This window comes from Balaenoptera musculus, chromosome 13, assembly GCF_009873245.2.
Source record: "Balaenoptera musculus isolate JJ_BM4_2016_0621 chromosome 13, mBalMus1.pri.v3, whole genome shotgun sequence".
Lineage (NCBI taxonomy): Eukaryota > Metazoa > Chordata > Mammalia > Artiodactyla > Balaenopteridae > Balaenoptera > Balaenoptera musculus.
In genome coordinates this window covers 38,127,499-38,149,629 of record NC_045797.1, presented here as the reverse complement: position 1 = coordinate 38,149,629, position 22,131 = coordinate 38,127,499, and the positions used below count along the sequence as shown (strand labels likewise).

The 22,131-nt window shown below is 34.2% G+C and overlaps 1 protein-coding gene across 4 annotated transcripts in view; it reads right to left on the bottom strand.

Moving 5' to 3' along the window:
* Positions 1-2,471: 2,471 nt before the first annotated feature.
* Positions 2,472-22,131, bottom strand: part of XPO1 (exportin 1) — a 42,790-nt gene continuing 23,130 nt past the window's right edge. For all 4 annotated transcript variants that reach the window (XM_036873097.1, XM_036873098.1, XM_036873099.1 and 1 more), the window contains 21 exons: positions 18,673-18,734; positions 18,400-18,444; positions 16,144-16,325; positions 15,088-15,136; positions 14,889-15,008; positions 13,610-13,738; positions 12,568-12,726; positions 11,080-11,277; positions 10,651-10,789; positions 10,265-10,446; positions 10,027-10,183; positions 9,759-9,922; positions 9,334-9,468; positions 8,815-8,998; positions 8,383-8,489; positions 5,951-6,145; positions 5,100-5,268; positions 4,290-4,424; positions 4,051-4,210; positions 3,867-3,963; positions 2,472-2,849 (listed from right to left, as the gene is read on the bottom strand). In XM_036873097.1, coding sequence (XP_036728992.1) covers positions 2,703-2,849; positions 3,867-3,963; positions 4,051-4,210; positions 4,290-4,424; positions 5,100-5,268; positions 5,951-6,145; positions 8,383-8,489; positions 8,815-8,998; positions 9,334-9,468; positions 9,759-9,922; positions 10,027-10,183; positions 10,265-10,446; positions 10,651-10,789; positions 11,080-11,277; positions 12,568-12,726; positions 13,610-13,738; positions 14,889-15,008; positions 15,088-15,136; positions 16,144-16,325; positions 18,400-18,444; positions 18,673-18,734 — 2,915 coding nt within the window. In that variant the 3' untranslated portion in view covers positions 2,472-2,702. The remainder of the gene's footprint in view (positions 2,850-3,866; positions 3,964-4,050; positions 4,211-4,289; positions 4,425-5,099; positions 5,269-5,950; positions 6,146-8,382; positions 8,490-8,814; positions 8,999-9,333; positions 9,469-9,758; positions 9,923-10,026; positions 10,184-10,264; positions 10,447-10,650; positions 10,790-11,079; positions 11,278-12,567; positions 12,727-13,609; positions 13,739-14,888; positions 15,009-15,087; positions 15,137-16,143; positions 16,326-18,399; positions 18,445-18,672; positions 18,735-22,131) is intronic.

Below are 22,131 nucleotides of genomic sequence, written 5' to 3'. Positions count from 1 at the left end.
ACAAAATACATGAACTGCTTACAGCAGCCTTTTTGAAATTTCAATGTTTCTTATGAATAAAACTGCACTGCTTGGCATTTGGTGGACAATTCTTTGCATTATAACTTATGGGCAGCTCCCCTGCTTAGGTCCCCCAAAAAACCTGGTTACCACTTTGCAAGAAAATATGGAAGTGTGACTATCCTTCCAACAATGAGTATTTCCTCCCTTTATTATCTAGTTTATGTCCTGCTGCCTCTGCCATTTTGCATATAAGTTAACATTTTATTTTGTTGCTGAGCAATCCTTTGTAACACACTTTTAAATAGCAATTAAATAAATGCTTACAAACCATTATAACTAAGTTCACACAGGGACAAGCAGGGAAATGTCAGTGGTATTGCCTCGCCACTGTAATTTTCAGGTGCCATTGTTTATAAAATACACCCTGATTTCCAGACATGCTAAAATGTGAAGAAAAAAATGCATCCTACTGTTGGTTGAGATATCCTCACAACTGACTCAGGAATTAGCTTTGTGATCCCATCTTCAAAGTTCAAATGACTTGCCCAAGATTCTAATGGGTGCCTAGACCAGGATTCAGACCCACTTATGAGACAATGCTAGTTCTCTTTCACAATTTGTAACTGAGACATTGCCTTGTTCCAAGAGTTAAACAGCACTAAACCAAACGTCTCGAATGGCCAGTTTATCAGTGTGCTTTGCTGTCAAATACCTTGAGGCTGGCCTGATATGATTAACTTTCAATTAAGCAAAAAATGCCCACCCTAGATTTAATTTGCTATAGCTATCATAGTCTCATTTTGGTCAAAGCTTGGTTTCTTAAACATCCAGAACATATCAAGGTAGGCAATGGGGCTACAGGGTAAGAAAATTACATGTGACCACTGATGGAAATGGTGACAGCTGTCCTAAACCAAACATGAACTTACAGCTGATTTCAAATACAGCAAACGATTTGGACTTGAAGTCTTGACTGATCCAAGAAAACCTCTTTTTAGGCAAATACCAGTGATCAAATCAAGCTTTTAACAAAGTTGAAGTTTTAAACAAAGTCCTTCAATATTCCTCTTTGAACACATTTAAAAATCTTACCATCTGTTCTAAAATATGACTATTTTATGCATGATTACATTCTACTAAAATGATGCTAGTTTTTGCCAAAGACCTATAAAGTTAGGAGTACAGCAATTATACCAAGTTGCTGATTCTCCACGAACGTGAGGCACTTCAAATGCTTAGGTTTTAGTCTAGGTTTATAGAAGGCTAATTTAATCCTCTGGAAACAGCTTCACCCAAGTTGGTTTCCTTTTTCTACTCCCTTTTCATATTTCGTAGGCACTCTACACATTTTTTCCTCTCCTCCCACCTTTCTTAAAGGGACTACTTCCAAGGGTTGTTTTACAAGAGTGCAATTAATCAAGAATATGTGCAGTAGCTTTTTGCCCCTTGGTTCTCAATAAGGCTAATTTTAAGCTTTGTTACCCCTAGCTCCTAACCAGAATAAAGAAGATGCTTTTTAACCGCAAATAAAGGTAAAATGTGCACCAAGCTGTCACAGGAAGGACTTGTTTCTTGGGAACAGAAGGTATCTCAGGAGCATGTTCATTTTATACAAGTGCTGCCTTTACTTAATAACCTTAGAAATAATATTTAGTAGTCAACAGGTTTCAAACTTCATTTAAAAATGTTACCTAATACCTAAACACAAATAACTACTTCCATTAATATAGGAATAAGTTTGAGCCAATAAAGGGAAAATAAATGTAAACCAAGTTTATTTTGCTTTTTAAGTAGTGTTCTTAAAGCACTACAGCTTGGTAAACAATGTAAATTAGTATAAGTCATCTCAAAAGCCAGAGTTTTGTTTTGTTTTTTAATGAGTTGTTAAAAAGATGCAGCCTATTCTAACAGGATAAATATTTTTAACCATTTCACTTCGAGTTAATGAAGGCTCACAAATGAGCAACACTCCTCATTGAGGAAAACAAAAAGCTGTTGTCGACAAGCGACAGCACACACACACACAAACAAAAAGAACTGTGTAAAAATAACTAACTGTGTTCCCATATTTTTTGAAGTCGCTTTACAATGGGATGATATGCACATGATCCTGCTGCAAACTTGCCAAACAGACTTGTAATACATGTAGCCTAGACAAACAATTCAGTCCAAGAGGTGCTAATTTCAGACAATGCAGCACTATAATAATCCTTTTAACAACGCAATTTGTCTTACTCATTATCTTTTCTTCTAGACTGAAATACAGGCTAGAAAGAAAATGCTCCCTAATTAAAAATTGGTATTGTTTACAGGAAAAATTGTATAATTTTGCATTAGAATTTACAAGTATATGTTCAAATTGAATTTGCCTCCTCCCCCCATCCCAGCCACAAAATGGGCATGAAGTAAAATTTTAAAAAATGCCTTAATTTCCAACTTCATGCAAACTAAATAAAGATGACCAAACAAAAGCTTAAACAATGGAAGGATATTTCACAGAAAATTTCTTATACAAAAAACACATAAGAAAAAGGGCCACTAGGTGACATTTTAATTTACAAATTGGCATCATTTTGGTCGACAAATATCCAGATGCTGTTTTCATCTGCTAACAAGAGTTGCAGAGGAAAAAAAAAAAAAAAAAAAAAAAAAAAAAAAAAAAAAAAAAAAAAAAAAAAAACCCAGCATGACTTCTGACTTTAATCACACATTTCTTCTGGAATTTCATGTGGATTAAGGATGCCAGGGACAGACATTTGAAGTTTATGTTTCTCTTCCTGAGCCTGTCGAAGGGCTGTTTCTCTTTCTTCCAAAAAGAGATCCGATGTATCTTCACCTGCAAACTCCTGTGGAAACAGATAGTTGAAATGTCAACATACTTTAGTAAACCTCAATTCGGAAAATGACTTGCCTTTGGGAAAAAAAAAGTGTAGATAAGCACCTCCCAGTTTACACAAGCAATATAATTTATCCATCAATTATTGAGTTTAAATTATGGTATATTATTTTTATAATTCTACACAATTGAATTAAAAACCAAAGGTGTTAGTTGGGGGGAAAAAAGATTTCAAAAGAGGGATAGTATAATGCCATATACAAAATATACTCCATAAGCAATGATACCAAGAAAGACTAATGAGGAAGTTTAACTATAATTGTCCTCACAGCTGTGTTTCAGACAATTTTCATCCTTTATACACTCTCTACTTTATGAATTAGTTTGTTTGTTTTTTTACTAATTTTATATTTACAGTAAAAAAAAAAAAACAAACAAAAAACAAAACCCAACAACAAAACCTTTGTATTTTGGAGGGAAAAAACCCTAAATATCTTATGTGACCAATTCTTTAACAGACATAGATAACTCATCAACTACTCATGAGTTTTATGGTACTTTTTGTATTTCTTTAAAGCATGATGATACAAGAAAAATCCCTCTTCCCGTAAGTAAATGGAGCATTGTAACAACAGTAAAAATAGGCTGGTTATCTGCTAATTATCATGTTCCCCCTAAAATGAATTCCTTACTAACAAAATGGAAAATCCCAAAAGGAACTACCAATGTGTTTCTTTCACCCATTCCACTCCTTTAAAAATACCTATGGGATTCAATCACAATGTTGCAATAGATATTCTGAAATGAATTATATTAAAAAGTTCCCCCGAACATTTCAAACCTATCTCCTCTTCCTGGCCTTCACTTTGAAAGTGTATCTTTCTGTAATCAGTCTCAAAAGAGTAAGACTACACATATTTTAAAACCCACTCATTTTGCATTACAAAAAGTGGTCAAGTCAATTCTGGATGCAAGAATTCAATCAGTATTTAGTCAATACTTCTGCAACTGCAAATAAAATACATACCTTTATCTGTACCAGGAAATCCCTAAGATGCTCCTTGAATGCAGGAATATCCTGATTTAAGCTGAAAAGTCCTGTCACAAAGAGCTTTACTTGAGCACTGCAAGTCAAAACACAATGATTAATTAATTGCTTTAAAAAAAAAACTTAAAAATTTAAGTTTATTAAAAAGTCTATTTATACTTACTCCTGAAGATGAGGGAATGCAGACTTAAGAAGATTAGCCACATATTCCTGAATAAACATTTGGTTGTTAACCGGATTTCCAGGATTTAATGGTGTACTTATTTTTCCTTCTTCAACCAAATTAAACATATATGCAAGGATAGATGCATGCATTGTCAAACCTGTTGATAAGAAGGACATCATTAACTCCAAGATGTAATAGCAACCGGAACACATATTTTTATGGCTTTAAATTCTTACCAGCAGTATGTGAGGTGTCTGTCACGACAGAAAAGATATGCTGAAGAATATCACAAAAATAAGTTTGATAGAAACTCTGAGCTGCAGCTTCTTCTTGTGCAACATTTTGTAAGAGTGTAAAAAGTATCTGTAAGCCTAAAATACATATAATGCCAACAACGTTATTACATACTGACATTCATGATAGTGTTTCAGCTATTAAACAATTCATTCAAAGTCCATTCGCCCCTCTTCTTTTGCTAATGACAATTATTTGCCTAAATTATCTTGACTCAGTAATGGAGTTAAACTGGAATCAATGTCTGCTAACTTACAGGCTATAATCTAACCATTACCACCTTTCCAGTATTTCTGAAGGTTTAGTTGATTCTCTCTATATCCACTCCAAAAGCAGTGCAACTGAGTAGATTCTTCTATTACATAAAACAGTTACTATTTAAAAGGAAAACAAACCCTCCAACTATAAAGTCTTTTTGTTTTATCCTTACTTGACCCTCGGTGCCACAGAGGAAAAGCATATGGGGAAAAGGAAACACTGGTGAGGATATGGGTGAGTGATGGTCTCCCTGCCTTGAATCTTATGCCCATCTCCCCGTAACTCAATTCTGCCTATGAACTCACTCTGGATCTGATTAAACTGTTTATAGGACTTACTCAGACCTATCTATGCAATTGATGCATTCAAACAAAATCATGACAAGTGAAGTGATACCTACTTGTCTACCACTATACACCTACCTGTAAGTGTCTGTACACGGACTGTGGGGTTGGTAGGCAAATGAATAAAGAACATCGTTTCTATGTATTTACCTGTATCTGCTACATTCCTCATAGTATGTTTGAAAGCCCAAATGATGGAATCCAAAACAAGTTTAAACTGTGCAGGTGGAATAGCCAGGAATGCTGGGAAACAATGAGAATTGACAGCCTGAAGTAGTAAGAAAAAGTTCGTTCTGTGCTCAGGATATTCCTCAAAGTCCTAAAAACAAATAGTGGGAACAAAATAAAGTTTCAATGCCTGAATTATGTTAAATGGAAGGGGGAAAGCAAGCCCTAATTCAGTATAAATGTTTGGAGTTGTTAGTGGACCCCGTAAGATGTGAAAGTCAAACTCAAAAGATAACAGAATTCACCTGCCAGGGAAGACAAAATTACTATTTATTAGACAAATGAATTACCAAAGTGAAGGAATACAAGTTCACCTTATTATAAAGAGAACTCAACAAAACCCACATAAAGACTGTCATATTTTCTATTAACTCTGAGGCTGTTATTACCACTTTTAAGTGACTTTGAGATCACTAATACAGATTAGAAAAATTGTTATCTACTGTGTAAATGTGTACACTTAAATGTACATTTTTTTCTTTTTGATTAATACATTTTCCCATTCCTTATAAGCACAGACTACACTAAAAAGCCAGTGACTAAAATGCAGCAAGTTTTCAATAAATGCTAGCTGCTATTTGAATAAACAATCTATCAAATTTACTTTTGTAAATTTAAAAAACAAGTATTTTTCTTATCTAGAAGTTCAAATATTTAATATCAGAGCCTAAAGTTTATGCTGTACTCATAGACAGCCATCATTTATGCTTTTAAAAGTGATAAGGACATACTGCAGAACCTCCCGTTATGTAACTGAAATGCAAATCACATACCTTATTTATCATATTCAATGTGCATTCAAAAACAGCATCAAATATTTGAGGTATTTCAGCTGTTATATGTCCTCCTAACTTGTTGACAATAATAGCCATAGTACTAAGCACTTCTGGTTCTCTAGCAGCTGGGACATTTCTCTGATAATCAATGAGAACTGCATCCAACAGAGGAGGAACAAAATTTTCAGCTACCTGTTTAAAAAAAACAAAAAAACAAAAAATCCACAACTTTTCAATTTTAATGTAGGCACTTGCTAACTCTTATTAAGCAGCTAGGTCAATGTCATCTGTAAGATTTAATCTAGGTTGATCATTTGCTGAAAACTGGAAACTCCTGTGCTTTAAAAATTTTTGTATATTAAAACTTTACCAAGAGAAAGCGAGAAATCACAATAGGCTGAGAAGGGCCATGGACATTGCATAGTTTAAATCTGTAATTACTAAAGAAAACTGGGGCCTGACGCTCTAAGTATTGTGGCAGGACCAGGATTCTAGGAATACTGTGTGTATGCGATGGGTAACCTCAAAGTAGAGTCCTCCTCACCAATACTGTACCAAGGTACTCATATCTAACCAAAAGTAGACACCCACTCAATGATTTTTTTAAATTTAATGAATGTTAGTTGATATTTTAATAATCAGAAATAATAACCATCACTTACTCTCAAAAAAGGAACTGGACTATGCCAGAAAGACTGTGTGTGAGGGTTTCCAAGATTCTCAGTAAATACAGTCTTAGTAAGGCGTAACTTCTATGCTTTTAATAGGTTCTCCATTAAGGTGTACACAATAAATATAACCATGTTTCATTTACCTGAAGATTACTAGTTAGTAGCGTCCCACCATACAAAACAAGTCTAGTTAAGATTTGAAGGATAAACACAAAATTATTTTTCCTTTTACCTACTTGGTTTCTCTTAACTAGAACTGAGTCTCAGTTCTTTTTCTTCCTTCAAGTTTTATTGAGACATGATTAATGTATAGCGCTAAGTTTACTTACATACATGAAATGATTATAAAATAAGTTTAGTGAACATCATCATATAGATACAAATAGAAAAAAAAACTGTGATGAAAACGTTTAGGATTTACTCTTAACAAACTTTCTTATATAACATACAGCAGTGTTAATTGTATTTATCATGCTTGTACATTACATCCTTAGTACTTATTTATGTTAAAACTGAACGTTATATCTTTTGACTGCCTTCATCCAATTTCCCCTCCCCTCATTCCCCCACCTCTGGTAAACACAAATCTGGTATCTTTTTCTATGAGTTCGTTGTATGTTTGTTGATCTACAACACGATGTTACTTCCTGCTACACAGCATAGTGAGTGATTTGGTATTTTTATACATTTCAAAATGATCACCACATTAAATCTAGTTATGATCTGTCACCATAAAAAGATATGAGTTATTGACTATATTCCCCACATTATACATTTCATACCCATGACTCATTTATTTTTTCCTCCCCCACCCTCACATTTCTACTCTTAACACTGAAATAATTTATTTTCCTATATACTGGATCTGAAGTGTTTGACTATCTTTGAATTCACAGCCCCAAACCTCAACATAAACCTTAGTTGTAAAACATAATGAAACCCTTCTTCTTATTACCACTGATACTCCTGAAATTATTGCCTAAGTTGTTGTAAATTATGAACTTCTCAATTCCTTCAATTCATCCTACTTTTTACTTTCCAATTTTGAATACAGTTCTGATCTCATACATAATACATGTTTAAAACCTTTCGGTATTTAAGCTTGATACCTTGAGAATTTCCTGAAAAAAATTTCCGTATCAATAGGAACAATATTGAAAGTTCAAAATTATGAAAGTAAGTAGCACAGTTGTCAGTGCTACTTCCACACAATAGTGATAAACAGGATAGGATTTTTGGTAATGTTTCCAGGATCAAGAAAATGAAAGGTATACAATAACTAAACATAAATCTCATTTTCCCCAAGTTGAGGCATATGGAGCTGGTTTAGTTTCTGAAAACCATTTAAGACTAACAGGAATAAGAGAGCAAAAGAGACTAAACCTTCAACTAGGAAAGTGCTTACTCCCCCCACCACTGAAGAGGCAAACTAATGACAGCTTTGCAAATTGCTCTCAAAGCCATGAGGAAAACAAAAATTTCATCTGAACTCTATCCATGGAAAAATAAAAACGACCCAATCATCTCAGCTATCTTGTTACATCACCAACGCCCCCACCACTAACAGCAATTTCTTTCGAAGATGGTATATATCTTATTATTTTAATGTACTTAAGGACTCCACTAAATAGAATGTTATAAAATAATGCCAGATGTAAACATCTAATTACCTTTAAAAGAGCTAAACGCATACAGAATATATACACATTCCAGAGAATGCAGCATCAACTTTAAAAACAAAAAGCACATCTCACTTACCATCTGCGGATCATTGGACCGGCTCACCCAACCAGATATTAACTTTAAAGTTTCCCTTTTTACTGTTCGCATACTTCTAATCAATGGTTGCTTTGTAACCATCTCACCTAAAAAATACAATCAGGTGGAATCCAACTTAACAACTAAAATTCTACACTAGCAGTTACATGTACTTCAGACACTATTAGTTCCCATTTACCATTAGAAAACTTAAAGACAAGAGTACACAGATGAATTTCCTGGGAAAATAAACTAAGACTAATTTTATAGGGGAAAGGGGCATGTGAGTGGTTAAAAAAATTGTCTAGGATTGCCTGAAACATGGGACGGATTAATTTAAATCTGTGAGAAGTGCTGAATGCTTATGCCAAGGCAGTGAATGCAGAACTGACTTATTAATACATCATTCCATAAGAATTCAGAATCGCTTACCATTAGCTTGAATAGCTGCAGAAATATTTTCACTGAGGCACTTGTATACATTAAGCATATCTAAATAAATTCTCCCAAGCTGAATCACAAACGGGTGTCCAACCGCTTTGCAGGCTCTCACATTTGTTTTCAATATGCTACCAAGTTGCTTGACTGTTTCAGGATCTTTAAGTATATCCACATTCTGCGAAGGACAAAAAACAACTCCATTTAACATATGAGAATTATTCTTGTAGCTAAAGCAAAAAACATTACCCACATTACTCCAAAGCACCATCACATTTATAATGTTAAATGGTGAAACTAATGTAAAAGTCTTCATTACTAAAAATAGAGCAAAATATTCCCAATTTTCCATCAAAACAGAATAAAAATATTACAATTTTTTCAATGTGCAAAAGTACACATAGAAGCACTTATGGATCAGATATACATGTCAAAGGTACTAAATTTACTACTTCTGTAAATACAATTTTCTCAATTTCCATTAGAACTTTTACAAAAAGTAATAAAACTTACTTTGGTTGCTTGCTGGATTATGCTATCCCAAACCTGATTAGGAAGTAGCATGTATTTCTCTATCAAATGTTCTTGTACTGTTTGGTCTGTTTGTGCACCAATCATGTACCCCACAGCTTCATAAAATGTATGGACCTATGTTAAAAGGCAGACATTTTACTTGCATGCATCATAATAAGGAAAACCACACACAAACAATCCACATATACACTTAAACTAATTTTGTTAAAGTGTCAGAAATAATTTATATTAAGTAGGAAAACAGCCTAACAAACTTTTGGTTGAATTTCTGCCTCACTATAAAAACCTAACCACAGAAACACTTGAACTGAATTCAAGAGTGGCTTTCTTTCTATTCCCATTAATAAATTCTCATTAAAACAGTAGTTACTTTCTAAGAAAGATATGCTTGCTGATCCACATACCTGTTGAGGCTGAAGATCACAAATTATAGTGTTAATGTTGTTCAAAATCTCATCAATAAATGGCATTACTTCTCCAACTTGAACCTGAACAAAATGCCTGCGGCACTTTTGAGCTATTTTAATGAAAGTATCACAAGCCATGTCCTGGACTCCATCATGGGTCTCTAACAAAACAAAAACAATTATCAAAAAAATTTTCTAGAAAAATTTTCCATTTTTTATTCAGCAAAGGTAACTAAATAAAATATATTAAGCAAATAGGATTTACCATGCATGAATTCAAAGAGCTTGTTAACTACAGTCTTCAAGAATTTCCAGTGAGCTCTTAAAAATCGTGGATATTGACCTACTATGTACATGATATTTGATGCAATAATAGCTTTATTATCTTTGCCTCTTTTCTGTTCACATAATCCTAGTAGATCCTGTAAAATAAGACAAATTTCAGTCATTTGTAATAAAATACACTTAGCTGAAGTTCCAGTTCATACCTATCTCTTACATACCTTTATAACAGTAACAAGAAATCGTTTTTCATCCTCTTCATGCATTGCTCCACTAATGGAGCCTATCGCCCAACACAATGTATTCAAATTTTTCCATGACCACTCCGTACCATTCACTTGATTGTGAAGCTTCTCAGTCATTATTCTTTCTGTATCTACATAATCCAGATGAGTAAGATAAACTACAAGGAAGGAAAAAAATTCCAAATGTTTCAAAATGCAAAACTTAATGAGCAAAAAGATTTTTACTAAGACTAACAGTACATTAATAAGGATGGCTATTAACAGATTGAGAACCTAAGCATGCCACATTTCCTAAAAAAGTATTTCCACCCTAAACTGAATTACAAAGATAAAGATTAAATTAACAGTATTTATTAACTTACCTAATGTTTCTCTCATATTCTTATACAAATTTATGGAATCTGTATCCTTCATGAATTCTCTTACAACTTCTCCCTGATCATTTTCTACAACTAATACTTCCTCTGGTTTAGCCATTCGACTAACCATCAGTAAACGGACCTATTCAACAATAAACAAGAGAAACAAATCTGTCAGATCTTTGAAATCAGTCACATCAAATGTAACCCCCACTCCCACTTAATACCAACATACCAAACAAAATTATTCCCACAATATAAAAGAATAAGTAGCATGGATAAAAATCAATTGTTAACTTTCTTGCATCTCATTTGCATTCCTAAGAAACTCACAAGTGGTGCCTGGATAGATTTAGCCAAAAAATAAAAGCCAGTATTTGCATTTGGTCCCCCAAATGACAGGAAGCACACTCAACCACCCACTATTGTTACCTTGGACAACACAGGCAAATACAGCTGCCTCCTGGGAGGAACATCAAAATGTTGACTTCCAGATAGCAATGGAGAGGCAGATGTTGAGAATGGGCTCTCTCTATAGAGTTCAGCTGCCAGGTGATTCCAGTACTCAAGACAAATCTTAAAGATTTCAGTTTCCTCTACTTCGGATACCAACAACATATAATGAAGGGCCTACACAGGAGACCAAAACTATTAAAACAATCCTTAGACGTTACTAACCAACCTCAAACTGCTTTCCATTTGCTACGTTGATGGGAAATAAAAACTCATGTTGCATTCTGTACAACTCTGACATTTCATTATTCATCAAACAGACAACAGAAATTCTCTAGGAACAATTGTGCTTTCTTCTGACATGTCCTAGGACGCGTCAAGAAACTTACGTGATTGTAAAAAGGTATGGACATTAAAAGACATTTGGTAATAGCAAAAAGGTAGAAATAATCCAAATGGGGCTTCCCTGGCAGCGCAGTGGTTGAGAGTCTGCCTGCCAATGCGGGGTACATGGGTTCGAGCCCTGGTCTGGGAGGATCCCACATGCCGCGGAGCAACAAAGCCCGTGAGCCACAACTACTGAAGCCTGCGTGGCTGGAGCCTGTGCTCTGCAACGAGAGAGGCCACCGCGGTGAGAGGCCTGCACACCGCAATGAACAGTGGCCCCCACTCGCCGCAACTAGAGAAAAGCCCACGTGCAGCAATGAAGACCCACCACAAACAAAAATAAATAAATAAATTAAAAAGAAAAATCTGAATCATTAAAAAAAAATAATAATAATCCAAATGTTCAACAGATGAACGGACACAAAACTCAATGTATATCCATACAAAGGAGTATTATTCAGCCATGAAAGGGATTAAGTACTGATACATGCTGTAACATGGTAACATGCTAACTGAAAGAAACCAATGACAAAAATCAGTATGTTATGATTCCATTTATATGAAAGGTTCAGAATAGTTAAATCCATTGAGATGTAAAGCAAATTACTGGTTGCTAGGGACTGGAGGGTAGAGTGGATTGAGGGAGTGACTGTTTCAATGGGTACATCATCCTTTGTGGGTGATGAAAATGTTTTGGAATAGGTAAATGGTTGACAACACTGTGAATGTACTAAATGCCACTGAATCAAACAATTTACAATGGATAGTTTTATGTTATGTGAATTACATCTCAATTTTAAAATAAGGTCTTTAGACTTTTCATCTTAGAAATGACAAATCTGCACACGCTTTAGGAATTTAATTTTCATTATAAAGTATTGATCTGGTATTGAGTAGAACACAAAAATCGTGACACTTGGCTTTTAACAACTATAATTCAGAATTGACAACATATATTTATATTGCACAGACAAGTAACAGGTAAGAAGATATGTTAAAAGGTATAGGAATTTTTAGAACAAAGGTGTACTTTAAGTTTTTATTATTAATTTCAGAAGCCAAAGGCTCCACAAAGCCTACCTCCATGAGTGTTTCCCTGAGATTTAATCTTTTTTCTATAAGTTGACCATGTTCTTTAAGAAAGGTGCAGAGAAACAAACTGAGATTTTGAATAAAGTTCTGTTCATCATCCTTTCCATTCGAGTATGCAAGTCGAATATTGGTATTTAAAGGAAGCATCTGCAAGTTTAAATATGGATCATAACCCCTTCATTTTAAAAACAACATAGATACCACATTTAAGTTCTAAATTTCCACCACCCTCTTACTAATTTTAAAAAATACGGAGTGGGACTTCCCTGGTGGCACAGTGGATAAGACTCCAAGTTTCCAATGCAGGGGGCCCGGGTTTGATCCCTGGTCAGGGAACTAGACATGTATGCCACAATAAAGAGTTCACATGCCACAACTAAGGAGCCCGCCTGCCGCAACTAAGACCGGTGCAACCAAATAAATAAATTTTTTAAAAAAAAACAACAAAAAAACCATATGGAGTTAAACAGCTTATTCTTCCCTAGAATGCCTTGGTCTATTATATCCATTTTTGTAACATTCTGTCCTAGCTTTTGATTTTTTTAAAAGTTGCAAGTAGTAAAATTTCCTCAAAGATTATGCTTTGAAATATTCCCTACATCAGAGTTTTCCCACCTAGTGTTATTAAAAATGTAAAAATAGTTGATTCAGATCTCGAACATATATAGTAATGTAGTTTTATGATTAACCTTCTAGATAATTTCATATACACCTAGTCAAACTAACACTTGGCTAATCCCTTCATTTAAGAGATGAAAGGTCAAAGGCAGAACTGATATTAAACCCCAGGTTACCAAGCCTCTAAATTCTGTAGAAATAAATTACCATGACACTCCCAGAACATTTACTTCAAGGAATTTTCAAAATGTTCATAAAAATTTCTAGCTTACCCTTCATTTTATATAATAAATGTACAATCACATTACAGCTGATCTATTTATGGTAAGCTGTGCTGAAATGGTTCAACTCAAACCCAACTTTTTCTAAGGCACTAAAATTGTTTAGTCAGTTTTTAAGGGTGTTGTATTACCTGTTTTAGCTGCATCATTGTCAGCGTAAATAGCGTTACAAATTGTTCCTCATACTGGCTTACACTCACACCAGCGATCTCAGTGAGGCACTTCAGAGAGACATTTCGAAACATTGGAACATTCAGGAACTATTTTAATTTAAAAAAAGTGGGTGGGGTGGGGGGGTGGGGGGGAAGGAAGCATAAAGTTAAATGGCCTGAAGCACTTTACTTAAAATTAACAATTAAAAAAATAATAAAGGATTTAGAAATCAGGAACACAGAGGAAAACTATCAGGCAAATAGGTGGTGATAGGGTTTTTTGGCACATGTGTTTTAAGGAAATTTTGTTATCCATCCAATAGACAGTAAATGCTTTAGGAGAATACTGTGTTTTCTTCTGATGTGTCCTCAGACACTTGGAAAACACAAAGTTGCTTAGAAACTTTCCCCACAATCTATTACATGACTTTTAAAGACATCATGTTTTCTGTATAATCTAAAAAGATTATAATTGTTTAGGATTTTAAGAGATGGACAATGTACCTAGGATTAATAAGGTGTGGAAAAACTGGCTCTTTCATATTTAACTATTGAGAAGGTATAAAAATAGCCTCCCATTAGGGGATGGAAATTTGGTAAGCATCAGAAGCCTTAAAAATGGACATACCTATTGATCCAATACTTACACGTATTAAAATTTATACCAAGTAAATATTTGGACAAGTGCATAAATGTCCAATATTTCCTGCACTACTGCTGACAATGGCAAACAATTTAAAATAAACTGTCTATGGATAAAATGGTGGCTCTAACACAGTAAATTCAGATTAGAATATGACCATATCAAGCCCTCAACTACAAAGCCCCAAACGTAAGTTATAACAGTATGCTTTTATAAGGTCTTGATTAAATACATAATTTACTCATTATATCTGATTAGAAAACATCTGGAAATATAACCAATTGGTAACTATCTCTGGATGAACAATTATAAGACTTTACATAGGTATTACATGCTACTGTAACTAAAAGGAAACCAAATTCATTATTAGTTGTTCACATAGAATTTGGGAGATTGCCTGGTATGAGTGGCAGAATCATAAAATTCTGACACTGTTTTTAAGAATTAGTAGCTGAAACTACAGAAAAGTTCTTCTGAGCAATTTCCTCATCTCAGAAACAAGGTTGATTATGGCTGTGAATGTGGAATGGTTTTAATATTCAAAAGAGCATTACAAATTAAGAAAATACACACCACTATCCAGTGATAAATATAACTGAAATGTATTCACTATACCTTATAAATTAATGTGCTGATTAACTTGGTCTCAAAAATATATCCAAGCGGAATCCAGTTAAGAAATCTGAGCAACGTTTCCAAAGTTGCATGTACAAGTGGAGCATTTTGGGAATTTTCCTACAACAAAAACATGATTGTAAATTATCATCTTCCTATATATTTAATTATTTTTAAAAATGAAATTAAAAGCACTTACCATCACAAACTGACAAAGCTGAAAAATTTGTGAGAATTCATTGCACATGCTAAAAAAAAAAATTGATCAGTTCAGAACACACATAGAAATGAATACTGTCATTATTTACATACTAACAACATTTCAGCAGCCACTGAAAACTTGAGTTACTTCTATTTATAAACACAGATATAACTTCATCGAAAGTTACAAAGCTATTAAAACTATGTGTAAATATCACTCTTAAAACTCACCTATAAATAGCACTTAATTTCATTCTTGAAGGTTTGGTTTTCATGTCATCCTTACTCTACTTGAATAATTTCAATCAATCTCATCTTTTATTTATTTTTTAAAATTCGGCCACACCGCATGGCATGTGGGATCTTAGTTCCCCAACCAGGTATCGAACCCACGCCCCCTGCAGTGGAAGCGCGGTGTCTTAACCAATAGACGGCCACGTAAGTCCCTCAATCTAGTCTTTTAAATCAAGACAGTCAAAACAGAACTCTCCAAAATGAGAGAAGTGTTCGATATATCCCCAAACCTAAAATGTGCTTATACACCAAACCAGAGAAAAAATCCTAAATTCTGAAGCTAGTCTGAATACATAAAGGTAAAACATTTCTATTTCTGTTCCCTAATGACTAAACACATTTTTATTACTATGTTGAAGAAAATAAAATCTGGCATGTTCCTGGTGTTAACTATACGGAAACTGATAAAATGTAGGAACATTAAGAATAAAGTAGACATTTGGACACAAGTCATATCCTTGGACCTATGATTAACTAGACATCATATAAAACAGATTCCAAAGAGTTTTTCGGGAATTCTTAACCTATATTCCTTCCACATGACATGCATGAAGTTAATTTTGCTATAATGTCATACATATTTTTCAAGCCTCCATTATTTAGAATATTAGGCCACTTTAGCACTATTTAAATTTGTAGTCAAAAAGAATTAAGTGTGTTAACTTTTAATAATCATAGTTCCTTAAAAATTTACAATCTACCTCCAAATTCCTTGAAATTGCTAGAGAAATTACTTAAAATGTCCAAAACAATTACTTGCCTGTCTTTTAAATGCTTAGCTTTCACTTGGGTTATCTGTCCACTAGAGAAATCAAATACTTCTTCACTCAAGAGTTTCAGAATCACCATATTATTCTGACAGAGACTTTCACTGGTCCTACTTGCTCCAACAATGTCACTGATAAAAGTTGGCCAATGTTTTGGCCATTCTTGTTTCAGTATCTAAAATAAGATAGGAAATGTTAATTTCATTTCACTTGTCAATGGTAAAGAAAACAAACTTCATAGAAATTGTGTGATACCAAAAGCAGGAGCAAATATCAACCACCTTTCATTTTCTTCCCCTTTATTAAGACAGGAAATGTGCTGCTCTCTACAGAATGTACTGAGTAGAAACTACAACACAAAGTTCTGCGTCTCAAGTGCCCTGTTCCTCCTCTCAATTAACCTGATTCATCTAATCTAGCTCTAATGTGTATGCATATCAATATTTGCCAGATATGTGCAAATTATCCTAAGAGACTGTAAGATCTAACTCTAAATGATAAAAAGGTGACGGGCAGGGAAAGATATTTTCTTTGGCTGGAATCTGGGCCTTGAAATATAGGTAGGGTTTGGAGATACAAATTTGGAAGAAAAGAAGCATTACATTTGGGGACAGAATCATCTTTGACCAAAAGCCTAATGGACTGTATTCAATTTTAAGGTCTGTACTGTTGATTCTGTATGCTAGGGATTTCCCAACGATATTCTGTAATAGCACCTGTTAAGTAAGAGGTAAGCAACTTAACCTCTTTGGACTCCTCCCTCTTCCCATTCAGAGATACATTAACAACAAAAAGTCCTCAATAAAAGCCAGTTTAACTTAGTGAAAATCCAAGTGTTTAGGAAAACCCAATGTTTCTATAACTTATTAAATTTAAAAAAACCTGTTTTTTCCCTCACATACTAATTAATGTCCTCAAGAAATTTTTTGGACATATTATAAAAGGTAGGTAAACTTAAAATTTCTGAAGTTACACATATAGAGAGATTAAAAAACAGGCTAAGTATAGAGATCAATTAAAGGGATGCTTGAATTCAAAGGCAATTTTTTCAATGAATTAATAAGACTGAGATAGTGGACATGGAAAGGAAACATGCACAGTATGAGACAGATGAGAAAAAAATTTTTTTATTTTAATAGATCTTTATTGGAGTAACTATTTATTGTGTTAGTTTCTGTTGTACAGCAAAGTGAATCGGCCATATGTATACATATGTCCCCATATCCCCTCCCTCTTGAGCCTCCCCCCATCCCACCCCTCTAGGTCACTGCAAAGCACCGAGCTGATCTCCCTATGCTATGCTGCTGCTTCCCACTAGCTAACTATTTTACATTCGGTAGTGTATATACGTCGATGCTACTCTCACTTCACCCCAGCTTCCCCCTCCCACCTTTTGTCAAGTCCATTCCCTATGTCTACATCTTTATTCCTGCCCTGCAACTAGGTTCATCAGTACCATTTTTTTTTAAGATTCCATATATTCATTAGCATACGGTATTTGTCTTTCTCTTTCTGACTTAAGTATGACAGACTCTAGGTCCAGCCACCTCACTGCAAATAACTGAATTTCGTTTCTTTTTATGGCTGAGTAATGTTCCATTGTATATATGTGCCACATCTTCTTTATCCATTCATCTGTTGATGGACATTTAGGTTGGTTCCACGTCCTGGCTATTGTAAACAGTGCTGCAATGAACACTGTGGTACATGTCTCTTTGAATTATGGTTTTTGCAGGGTATATGCCCAGTAGTGGGACTACTGGGTCATATGGTAGTTCTATTTTTAGTTTTTTAAGGAACCTCCATACTGTTTTCTATAGTGGTTGTAACAATTTACATTCCCACCAACAGTGCAGGAGGGTTCCCTTTTCACCACACCTTTTCCAGCATTTATTGTTTCTAGATTTTTTTGATAATGGCCATTCTGACCAGTGTGAGCTGATACCTCATTGTAGTTTTCATTTGCATTAGATGAGAAATTTTTTAATCAGTTCAATCCATATTGGAGCCAAAGAAGTGAAGGTTTTACAGTACCGTATTTGATGTTTCCTACCAAAGCATATTAACAATTTTAAATGCTAGACGGCAGGCTAACTATTGTAATTACTGTGAAGATTACTATCACTACTCTGCAAGATGTTAGTTTAGTTATTCGATAAAAGCAGGTTAGACTATTTTGTTCCACCACTCAGCCTGAACTGAAGCACTTAATCCTTCTCAGGGAAACAGTGTGTCAACTAAAAACTTACCTGAACAAGAATCATATTTAATTTCCCGATATATACCTTTTCCTTCTAAGAAAAGAAAAAAGTTTAGATTAAACGAGGACTTAAAATAGATACATAAATAACAAATGTAGGCAACCCACACCCCCATAGAGAGAAAAAAAAATGACTGCAGATCTACTGTAAATGATTGTGCATATATGTGTCTGTATGTCTGTGACAGAAGTGGGTTTAAGTTGAAGACCCAATATTTAAATGATTTTATACTCTCACAATAATCTGCAAAAAAGCTCTTACCTCTACACAAGTTGGGTCAGATGACGTCTTGATAATGAGGCCAACAACATATTTTTTTATCCCTATTAAAAAAAAATTATTCAACACTTTCATAGCATGCTAATAAATCTTCAGGAACCAAAAAAACTGGGGGTGGGGGAGGGCACAGTAAAGTCAGATGATACACCTGAATCCCATCGCCAATTATGGCATTTTTGAAAAATGCCAATTAGTTTAGTGTACTATGCCTTTAAATTTTTAGTTTTTGTTAAACTTTACAAAATATTGGTTTAACAATTACGAACTACTGTATTCTAAGATATTCTTTAATGTTAGACAGTCAAGTATACCAAGCTGTGATTTTTAAATTAAAAACGAAACAAAACAAAAAACCCCATAAAGGACTAAGGTATTGTTCATCTAAATAAACACATTATTTTTGTGGGTTAAAACTACAAAAACCTTGACGACATAACTTTGTGAGCACTATAAATAAGTTTATGTAAATATTTATAAATCAGGGTCAGATGTTAATCCTTTTCAGATTTATTTTAATTATAGCATTAAGCTAATCCTATAAGTAATTTTAACTTGTTTGTCCTACAATGTAGAAAAAAATAGAGTTAAGGAGGAAGTTTTTATTTGTAGTATTCTTTACTTAAGGGTACCTTAATAGTATAATCTGTTCTTCAACAGTTAAGATTTCATGCCTTTTATTCTTTCAACAGTTGACTTCATGCCTTTGATTTTAATTTGCATCATTCAGAATTTACTTGGCATCTACTACAGCTCCCCTCAAAATTTAAAGTAATGTGGTACACTTACATTAACATACCCAAAGGGTCTGAAACAGATTCCCTAATCCAACAAATTATTTTTTCCCACTACAAAGAATAAAGACTACTCTTACATCTGTTTAATAATTTAGGTTTTGCCACCAAATGACTTATGAAGATTTTTGAATTTTCAAAGCTATCTGAACTTCAAAAATACAGATAAAGGTTTTGTTAAACTGTGTGTACCAAGTCTCATCTAACAAATCTACAACACTGGACTCAATATCCACTGAGAAGGAATATGCTAAGAAATTTACCCATAAGGAGTTAGCCAGAAATTTAGTCAACTTGAAGGCAACAAAGTGCTTATTTGATTGTAAAACTACCTTTATATAGTAATCTTCATGAGCTAAAACAACCTTCAAAAAACATTAATAATTTCCTAATTGCAGAAAAATTTCATAAGTACAATAAAGCCACAAAGTAAGGGTTATTCATCAACTGAAATGTAATGTTAAGTATTAAAAATGTTCACAATATAAGAATCATTTAAAAAACCTGCCTGCCAGGTGCCAAAAATTTAACTGTTATATACAAACACATACAATCTACTGAAAACTATGTTATCGACATTTTAAAAATTTCTACATTAGGCAAAGACCACAGTACTAATTGTTGCAGACAAGATCCACCAATGAATGAATGCTAAAACAAATGGGCAACACTTTCAGGAGAAATGCATTATCTGCATACTGTCAAATTATCTTCCCAAGATATTTTTCACTTTCAAAGTGGAAGACAGTAATCCTGTAAACAGAAAACTAGTGGGCACCAACATAACTGATAAAGATTAATAATAAATGAATAATTAAACATATTGACATCATGTACCCCTGGTTTGGTGGACTGAGGACACACCACCTGTGTGGTATTCTTGCCCCAAAATATTGAACCCCAGTCTAATCATGAGAAAACAACAGACAAACCTAAATTCAAATACACTACAAAATAACTGACCAAAACTCCTCAGTGTCAAAGACATATCAAGCAGAAATTAAGAACTGTCACAGATTAAGGAGACTAGAGACACAACTAAATAAATTGTAGACTAGGAAAGGGACAAGAGAGAAAACTTGTGAAATTTGAATTAAGGTCCATAATTCAGTTAATAGTACTGAACCAATGTTAAATGTTTGGTTGTGGTAATTTTATTATGGTTGTCTAAGTTGTTAAAAGGATAAACTAAGAGGTGTAAGTACATTCTGTACTTTTTGGGTCAGTGTTTCTATTGTCTAAAATTATTTTAAAAAAAACAAGAGGCTTTGTGGACACACAAAATAAAATCAGATCTAGATTCAATAAGGTGATTAAAACAAACAAACCGACGAGAGGAACAAGTTTTATTTTAAAATGAGTGCTAAATCATACCATTTAGTTAGGTTAACCCACACAACAATCTCATGTCCTTAATATCCACTAGATCAAATCAAAACAATTCTGATATTGTTGACCCTCCTGTTCTTTACAGATGAATTACTGTCATTAAGGCCCCTAAAAACTTAAGGAACCAAGGGGGGAAAGTGGTCGGGGGGGGGGGGGGGGGTGAGATGAATTGGGAGATTGGGGTAAAATAGATAATAAGAACCTGCTGTATAAAAAAATAAACAGAATAAAATTCAAAAAAAATTAAGGAAAAGGGCCATTATAAACAAATAAAAAAGCACCCCTCTGAAACCTCTAATATAGGCAAAAACGTGGTTTAAACAAAACCAAAAATACAGCCTACTCTCTTAGATTAAATGACTGACAATACCAAATAATAAGAGATTCAGTAGTTTTCTTCTAAATCTGTCATAAGGAACAAGAGTAGAACTACAATTCCTGCCTCTGGTTGAAACGTGTATGAGTCTTGAGGCTTTTCTCAGCCTCCGAGAATAAGAAAACAGGATCAAACTGATCCTTCACTCTTCTGTTATCAATTAAATCAATTAAATACCTTCTTTCCCTTTTTTATAGAGGCTTCTGAAATTCACCTGTAGATGGAGCAAAGAGTAAAAGATGAAAGCAGGAAAAATGTGAAATAAGTAGTTTAAAAAACCCAAAAAACTACAAGGATCTCACAGACAATAAAGTCTCTGAGACTTTAAAAAGACTTTAAAGTCTCTTAATTTAACGTCACTCTATAATGATCAGTACTTCCATCCATCCAAAGCATTGAAACTATATGTAAACAACACCTTTTTGATCAAGTACTGCTGCACACAAGTGTCTGTTTAGAATCTCCTACTGCTATGTAGCTTATCTGATTAAGTACCATAACTCCTTTCCCCAAATTCCTTCCCATGGTTTACCCAGAATTAAAAAAATAAACGCAGTTCAATTAAGAACAATTTTACAATTGCGAACTGAACCTTTAAAAAAGAAATGGTGGAAGTTCCCTGGTGGCCTAGTGGTTAGGATTCCGGGCTTTCACTGCGTGGCCTGGGTTCAATCCCTGGTCAGGGAACTAAGATTCCACAAGTCACGCGGCACAGCCAAAAAAAAAGGTGTCACACGTATCAAGGGAGAAAAGTCAAATGTTTACAAGTAGCAGAGAAAGCTCAGCTTCTAAGATTTAACAGAAAATACTTCAGTCCCAGTGTCTATTTATTCTTTGTACCAAAAGAATCAGTCGTCTGCCAGTTGCAAAAGTGACATTTATGTA